Source organism: Gadus chalcogrammus, chromosome 3 (genome assembly GCF_026213295.1).
Source record: "Gadus chalcogrammus isolate NIFS_2021 chromosome 3, NIFS_Gcha_1.0, whole genome shotgun sequence".
NCBI lineage: Eukaryota > Metazoa > Chordata > Actinopteri > Gadiformes > Gadidae > Gadus > Gadus chalcogrammus.
Window position 1 is genome coordinate 613428 of NC_079414.1, and position 9102 is coordinate 622529.

The 9102-nt window shown below is 44.1% G+C and overlaps 1 protein-coding gene across 3 annotated transcripts in view; it reads left to right on the forward strand.

The window, feature by feature from the left end:
* LOC130377485 (probable helicase with zinc finger domain) overlaps positions 1 to 6026 on the forward strand; it is a 37503-nt gene extending 31477 nt beyond the window's left edge. For all 3 annotated transcript variants that reach the window (XM_056584626.1, XM_056584634.1, XM_056584638.1), the window contains 2 exons: positions 2168 to 2216; positions 2349 to 6026. In XM_056584626.1, coding sequence (XP_056440601.1) covers positions 2168 to 2216; positions 2349 to 2386 — 87 coding nt within the window. In that variant the 3' untranslated portion in view covers positions 2387 to 6026. The remainder of the gene's footprint in view (positions 1 to 2167; positions 2217 to 2348) is intronic.
* Positions 6027 to 9102: the final 3076 nt, after the last annotated feature.

The window sequence follows — 9102 nt, forward strand, 5'->3', positions numbered from 1 at the left end:
TAACCAGGATTATAATTTTTTCCATAATCAAGTCATGCTATAGAATGATTTATTTCCTGTGATTTGTGAATAATACAGAAGATAAGAAACTTTAAAAAGAAAATTTGCATACTAAATCGCAATTGCGATATTGGCCTAAATAATCGCAATTCGATAATTTCCCCAAATCATTCAGCGTTAAAATGTTTTTCTAGCGAAAATGTTGCCACGGGTCTTTTTCGGCACGAAAACCCATAAAATAAGCCGTCCAGTCACTTTTTTTCGTTGTTAATTGAGTATAGAGCTTGACCAAAGTTGTCCAGAGCAATGCATCACCCCAAATTACTTCCTTGTTATTGGATAGGGGCACCGCGAATGCTTCCAAATCGGCCAATGCCGCGTTTCCACTGCAGGGTACGGTTCGGTTCGCCTCAGTCCGGGAGGGAGGGGGCGGTAAAGCCCAGCTCAGTTCCGAGGTCGCGTTTCCACCGCCGACAGTACCCTTTATGGTAGGCCAGATGTCGTTCGCCGCGGCAGCTACGTAAACATCGTAAACAACGTCTTCCTCCCCAAGAATGCAGAGGAACGTCTCCACCTCCTTGGTCGCCCAAGAAAGCGTTTTACGCGGCATGTTCATTGTAAAGAATAATACCTCGAGGCTACTGTTTGTTTGTTCTTATCCCCACGTCGCCCGGAAGTGACGGTTCTGTCGACCAATCAACGGAGGGGGTGTGTAGCTCGAATTTTCCAGTACCCTTTCAGGCGTCTCGTCTCGTTTTCAGTACCCCAACGGAGGAGTACTGAAAACGAGGGCAAAACGAGTACGGCTCAGTCCGGGTCACGCCCAGTTTTGGCGGTGGAAACGCAATCCGTACCGCACCTTTGCGAACCGTACCGCACCCTGCAGTGGAAACGCGGCATAATAATAATAACCACTAATATTGCTCAGAATAGCACCAAACCTCTGCAGTAGTATGATTAGGGTCCCTACACACAAAACAAAGCAATAAAAACTTGGTTAGCGTACCGGGAGTTCAATAAAAAATACTGTTTTCCAAGTCTGTGCCTTAAGGCCGATTCATACCTCCGGTCCGCCCCAACTTTGCCTCCGGAACCACCCTTCATACCTCCGTCTGGATGTTACGCATTAAATCCTCTAGAGGGCAGTGACTGTCGTTTCACAAATTAACGGCATTGACATTCCAAACATGACATCTGGAGAGGTGATTTTGCTTTGTGTCATCGGAAATCGGCAAGAAAAAAGTGCAAAAAGTGTAGTCCTAGGCGGCGGTGGCATCTGACACCCCTCACCAACCCGCAGATTATCTCCTCAAAATGTTGTTAGATGACCAGTTACAACTCATTGCCAAAGCAGGGGAACAATAAAATACAAAGGTCAGGTATATAGTATAATATAAGTATAAAACGTTAAATACAATGTATATACATATCAGATATTATACTACTCTATCTATTTTCGCGAATGGTCTGACTTTTGACTCTATACTGCCGCCTCGATTTCCGGTGGTATTGCTCCGTTTCTCCCGGAGAACTCCGTATTCTTAAGCGACGGACCCTTTGACGGACGAAACACCTCCGGGACCGGACAAAACGGTCCGTATCCGTATTTACCGTAGGGTGTGAATGGGCCTCTACCGGTAGGTCCATGTTTCCAGGAAGTCCCTACCAGTGGATTACCGGCAACCGTAAATAATATAACAGAGGCGCCAACAAATTTAAAGCAGCCAAGTATCAATAGGGGAGGTTTTAAAGTTAAATTTGTTGGCGCCTCTATTATATAATTTACTTGATTGTCAGAAAAAAAAAAAATTGTCGGCTTCATTTATGGGTTTTCATGCCAAAAAAGTCCCTGGGTTCAATATCCGCCGAATTTATACTTTAATCCTAGTGTGACTGGCCCTGGTGTGACTGGTCATGGTGCGACTGGTCCTGGTGTGACTGGTACTAGTGTGGCTGGTCCTGATGTGACTAGTCCTAGTATGACTGGTCCTGTTCCTGGTGTGACTGGTTCTGTTGAGTTGGTCCTGGTGTGACTGGTCTTTGGGTGACTGGCCCTGGTGTGACTAGTCCTAGTATGACTAGTCCTAGTATGACTGGTCCTGTTCCTGGTGTGTCTGTTCCTGGTGTGTTAACCTCTCTGCCCCATACTCTCTCCTCCTTTCCCCAGACTGTAAATAGCGAGATGGCACCAGAATATTCAGAAGACCAGGATGAAGGTAAAACTAAAAGATCATAGATCTACAATTATAACATTACACAACCACACTAAGGACGACTGAATAACATTACAAAACCACACTCAAGAGTGAGACCAAAATATTTAAGGGTGCGACTAATATTTTTTATAGATCGCACTGGTGCACTGTTGCTGACGCTGCCCGGGTGAAAAAATAAGTATCCATAATAAAAAACTAAGCCTACTGTTCCAACCTTCCCTACTACTGAGAGCATTTATTCGGAGAGTCTGAATTTTATTTGTAAATGTTTAATTTTGCTTAATTTTTTACTTTGAAATGTTTCATTTCAGCTCAGTGAAAAACTTGAAACACTTTATTTTTATTTTTATATGTAATTCTGCTTAAAATAAAGACAAGCATTTCTCTAAACCTCATGCTGCGTTCCAGGGACACTTTTTAGCCCGTAAGTGAATCGGTCTGGTACGAGTTCCCGGGTAGTGAGTTGCGGGTTTGTCTGCCGTTCCAGGGCATTTTCACGGGTAGAAGGTTGTGAAAATACGGGTTACGGGTTGCCTGGAACGCACCATTATTCCTGTTAAAAAATCATTCACATTATATTAAAGTTATGTAGAGCGATAAAAAAGAAGCGTTAAAGGCGACGCAATGAAAAATTTTGTGCTGGTGCACCTAAAAAAATATTAGGCGCACCAGTGCAACCAACGCATAAAGTTAGTCTGGAGCCCTGACACTAAGGATAAATTAATAACATTACACAACCACACCAAGGATGACTGAATAACATGACACAACCACACCAAGGATGACTGAAAAACATGACACAACAACAATAACGACTGAATAACATGACACAACGACACTAAGGACGACTGAATAACATGACACAACCACACTAATGGACTGTTCGAGATGCACCGTACACAACCTGCGCGAGTTGCTCGTAATTTCCTGGCTTGAAGCACTTAAAGCGTTCCGACGCTATAGCGACTATCCAATTTCATGACACAATCACAAAGACGAACAGGAACGCTATAAATGCTCCGAGACCGGAAATTAAGTCAAAGGTGCAGCTTGGAAGGCTGGCGTCCGAGGATTCAGGAACTCGCCATAAAGCTGAAGCAAGTGAAAAAGATGATCAGAGATGTATTGTGGCATGCGATTGGTTACCAGGCGCCAATGTCAATGCCCGTTTATTTAGAATTAATTAACCCATTTAGGCCTAAAGCGCCTGGAAAAAATGCCTGTAAAACCTATAGGCGATTTCAGAAAAGCCCCCAAAACCTGAAGTTTTTCTAGAAATTCAGCAATTGTGTCAACGCCTACTAAATTACTGATTTCTCAGCCCCTGTAACAGATAGGAACACAATTCAAAAAGTATTTGAGAGCTGACACCTGTGGCTTTCATGGGAAATTTGAGTTTTTATTTACAAATATTTACAATATTTACATACAGGTAGAAAAGTAAATAAAAAAGTAAAAAAATATGTAAAAGTGCAGGAACAGCACAAAACAGTAAAAAAAATAAAGTATAATAAAGTGAAATAAGTATATAAGAAAGTAATAAAGTATATAATAACAAACATGGGAAGGGGAACAGACTGGGACTAAAACTGTAAACAGTCTGCGTTTTAAATTACATGCACTTGTATGTGATGACTACTGAATAAAAGTATTATGCATAATACAAATACAATTGCATTCCATCCTAAGAAGTAGCATAATTAAAAGATACAGGCTATAATTTGGGAATGTATAGTAGCCTAGGCCTTATTGTTCTGGAGATCGCAGTTAGGTGTGAAATTCCAAAGAAGCTCTATTCTTTGGAAGAGCCTTGAACATCCTGCATACGGGCCCGTCGTTGCCTTGTTACGCCACTGGTGACATTCCAGAGAAGCTTATCTGGTTTTACGGGTGCTTTACGCATCTCCGGGACAGTAATACATCTCTTACATATAAACTGTCGTAATTTCTTATTACAGCATCATCACAATCAATAAGTATTACTATTGATAAGTATAAGTGACATTCCAGAGAAGCTTATCTGGTTTTACGCACCCGGGTGCTTTACGCATCTCCGGGACAGTAATACATCTCTTACATATAAACTGTAGTAATTACTTATTACAGCATCATCCCAATCAATAAGTATTACTATTGTCCTTGCCTCCAGCTGGCCGCAAATCTGTCCCGGGACATATTTCTGGCGAATTGCGTCCGAAAGAGATTCTTACTCCGTCGCCAGTAATCTCTTCGCACCGGCAACACAAGCAGCCCCATTCCCATAGCCCCATTCCATACTTCTTCTTCCTCGTCGTCATTCACGAACATGTGCCTTAACCATAATTCCCGGTCAATCGGTTCGTATTCGTCATCAAAGTACTCGGCCTCATCAACATCTTCGAAGCCGAGAAACTCCTCGAAATCGCTACCGTCAGAAAAGTCTTCAGTCTCAAATTCTGCCATACTTGCTTGAAGAAATTTCTGAACTAAACTCACGAGGAACAAGTTGACACCTATATGTGTCTATTTTGATGCATTTCATTGGCCCAGAGGCCGACACTTTGGGCAAAAACCCGCCTTATACAGAAAAACGACGCAAACGCTTTCCTGTCCTTAAAGGTAGAATGACGCAACAGCGCCCCCGGCTTTAAAGGTAGAACAGCGGCAATGCTTTCCCGGCTTAAATGGGTTAAACCAATGCCCGTTTTCTGAACAATCTCGCTGAATCAAGGTTTTGGTTTGGAACGAGACGTTACTGTACAAGGCAGCAATAAAACAAGATTTATTTTTTGGACTGAGATGCCGCGGCTATTGGTGCGTCCTCACGCGTCCTTATTGGGGCCGCACCAAGCCTTTCTCTTTCATGCAGTCAATTAATCAATGTCTTGATTTAAGGAATATGTGATTGTGTAGCGTGTTCGCTTATTCAGTCTTAAAAATACAACTCACCGCCGTGTCAGCTGCTATTTTCATGCTGCTTCTAGGAAGTGACTCCCGTCCGGGGACAGCTATATGGTGCCGGGGTATGCGCGAATGACGCAGTTGCGTCTCTGCTAAATCAATTATCTTTCTCTGAACATGAACTTTGTATCTAGTGCCATGTGTCCATGTATGATTGATAACTGTAAGGCCTGATGTAGTGAATTTATTGTAGGTACCTTTTTAACTGTTTTATTCATATTTGTAGGATGATGGGTAAACACCCCCGTCTGTGCTTCATGTATTGGTATGTACCGTACCATTAGGAGACGCTAGAGATACAGAAGCTTTACTGTGCTGTCTTATACCCTCAGTTGTGTGAGGTATGGGACAAACCCTGACTACTAAAGCCTTGAGGGCACAAGTGCTTTGCGTTGGCTGAATATAGCCTTAGTCTTTGTAGTGGCTGCGTTGTCAGAATCAAATTGCTACACCCCTTTCGAATTAAAACGCCTCCATTCATGGATTCTTCCATCATCCACCCACTTTCATCTCCTACTCCAATGGAAATAAACTGCCCACCGATCCCCGCGCCTGTTTTATCCGTGGATGGACATTAGAATGACTGCAAGTCAAATGGTGAAGGAGGAAAAGGCGAAGGAGAGTATGTGGAGGAGAAGTGGGACAGCGGTATTAAGCGTTTTTTTGAAGTCCATTATATAGCCGTCTTATGATACAAATTCTCGTCACTGGAGTTTCGTCGGCACGTCTGCGATTGCCTGTGGATGTGTTTATTTCCCAGTCGAACCTTGCTCCACGGGAAGCGGCATCTCCCGACTCTGACTGACTAACTTTAAAAACGATTCCACTATGTGGAACCTGTTGTTGATACAGGTTCCACATAAACTCTGCTAATAAGGTGGAAAATAAATTCTACTTTTGTGCAGAGTCCTCTCTTTCTGGGGAGGGGGTGACTAGCAAATGTATTGCCTTCGTTTCTGTGGAAGCTCCATCGGCCACTGCACTGTTACCTACACAGTCCCCTTTGGAGGACTCAGACTTGATGCTGAGGGCAGTTCAGGACTCTAACCTGGAGGAGCAAGTAAAACCTCAGTTACACAACCTGTTACTTAACAATGTTGATGTGTGTACAACCAAAGTAGGACGTACTGAGATATTGAAGCATCAAATTTTTCTCACCAACCCTTGACAGAAAACCTATCAAGTCTCCCCTCCTAAACAAAAGTTGATGAAAGAAATCATCGAGGACATGCTAAAACATGACATAATTGAACCTTCTTGTTCTGCATGGGCCTCACCTGTGGTCCTGATTCCCAAAAGGGAAACCAAGGTTTTGTATTGATTAACGAAAAGTGAATGATAACACAGTCACTGATGCTTATCCCATTCCCACAATCCAAGAGATATTGGGTAGTCTCTCAGGTGCTGTTTTCTCTTCACTAGACCTAAATAAGGGCTACTGGCAAGTGGAGATGAATCCAGAGGTGAGGGAAATCACAGCCTTTATGTGCCCTCATGGACTGTTCCAATTCAAAGTCATGCCATTTGGACTTAAGGATGCCCCTGCCACCTTCCAGAGGCTCATGGAGAGAGAATTCGGAGAGCTGAAGGGAATCATCTGTTTTGTCTACTTGGATGACATTATCATCTCTCTTTGTCCTGGGAACAGCATTCTTATGATGTCCAAGCCGTCCTGGACAAACTCCGAAACGCAGGCCTCTCTGTGAACATGAAGAAAAGTAAATGGAATGTTCAGAATCTCTTTGAAATTCCTGGGCCATCCTGTCTCTGCTACAGGAGTCCATGTTGACCAAGATAAGATTGAGGCTGTGAAGAACTACCCTGCACCCACCAACTTGAAAGCCCTAAAAAGGTTCCTGGGCATGGCTGGGTGGTATCACAGATTCGTCCAAGTTCTCCCAGATTGTTGAACCACTCAATGTCTTAAAGAAAAAAGGAGCAAAATTCCACTGGTCACGTGCATGCCAAACATCCTTATTACCCTGATAAAAGCACCTGGTTAAACAACCTGTCCTGTGCCATCCAAACTTCAATGCTCCCTTTGTGGTATACACCGACGCCAGTGAGATTGGACTTGGGGCTGTGTTTGTCCTGAAATCCCACTACGGAACCGGGGAAGTCCTCGCCTTTGCCAGCCGCAGTCTAAACCCTGCAGAGAAAAACTATGCTGCCACTGAGCTAGAATGTTTGACATTGGTGTGGGCAGTGGAGAAGTGGAGAACTTGCCTGGAAGGTAGACTATTCACAGTGGTTACAGGTCATGCCTCTACTTTGGGTGTTCAAAACCACCAAACCCAGCACACGACTCATCAGGGGAGCACTGTATTCAAGAATTCTCCTTCACTGTTGAATACAGAAAGGGAAAGTACAACACTGTACCGGATGCCCTCTCCCGGGCTCCTACAGAATCCATCCATACAATCGTACCTGTTTGGGCTACCATCGCATCTGCCCCTCCAAAACCATCAAGAGCTTCCTATCTCAATGGATGATAGTGGTGGGGAAGGATGGTGGTGCCCGAGGATAGTGGTGGGAAATATCGACCCGACCCGGCCCGCAGGCCCGGCCGGGTCAGGTCTGGCTCTGGCAGAGAATATAAACTCTAGTGCATGACATCCTCCTTAGGCGGTCACAGCTGGGTGATTTTCACCACCTCCTCATCGTTTCAGCACACACTGAAACGATGACTTGGTCATCCATGTTCTTTCTTCTGTGCGTCCTCCGTCTCTCTGCCAGTGACATCGGGTCAAGCTCAACGGTGATTGGCTATCGCGGCTAAGCGTCACGCGTAGGCGAGTCAAAAGCTAAAAAAATGTAACTCCGCGGGTTAGTGCGGGTCCGCGGGTTAGTGCGTTGGTGCGTTATTTAGGTGCGTAAAACGCGCCTAACACGCTGCTTTAGCGTGTGTAACGCATCTACGTGCCTTAACCAATAGTTCCCTATGCAAAAATGCAGATTTTCAACGGCTCTAACAAGCGAAACGCGTTCAGTGTGGCCGTACCTTAAGAACCTCGACATACTACCCTTTGACATTGACCCAATCACACTACTGACTTAATGACATTAAACAACCACATTATGGATCCGATCACACCTCGCATCACACTAGGGTTGGGCAATCGTCTACAAGCTTCCATCGTCCGATAGCGCCCCCTAGCGATCGCCGATACTATCGGGGGGGGGTAACTTTATAATAATTTTATAATATTAATTATTTATAATTTATCACTTTAAAAAAAAATTGGTTTGTTTACATGATCTGGGCGCATCTGTCTGCGTCACACAAATACCCGGCGGATTTACTGACGCAAATTACGTTTAGAAATGTTCAGCGTAGTGTCTGAATTCTCGTTTGTTCGTTCCCTATGTAGTGCACTATATCATGAACACTATAGGGAATAGTGAGTGATTGAATAGGGAACGATTTCGAACACAGCTCATGTACCACAGCTGTGACCCGGAAATGGTGCAGCGGGTTGTGATGTAATTTCGCCGTGCGAGCAGACCGGTAGGTTTCGAGCCCCTCCCCTCTCCTCTCGCAGCAGTGAGTGAATACGGAAGGTCAGCGCTACATGGTATGTTTTCCACCGGTGCCAGTTAATTTTAATTACAATTTGCGGGGCTTTATAAGTTGAAAAAATAGCTACCACAGCGCTTTAAAAAAAAAAAAAAACTAAAAAGAAAAAAACTAAAAATTAATTATTAAAATATAATTATCGGCAACTTGAGACGATCGACGATGGAATCCATCTATCGTCGATAGTCGATGGAATCGACTATCGGCCCATCCCTACATCCACTACTGACCGAATAACATGACCAAATGAACACACAACACTTTTTTAAGAAGGTGTCTCATTCAGACTTGGGGGGGCCAGAGTTGGGCTGATCGTTGGCCGGTTTGTGTTGCAGGAATCGAAGATGGCTGGCAGTTCAGACCGCCTCC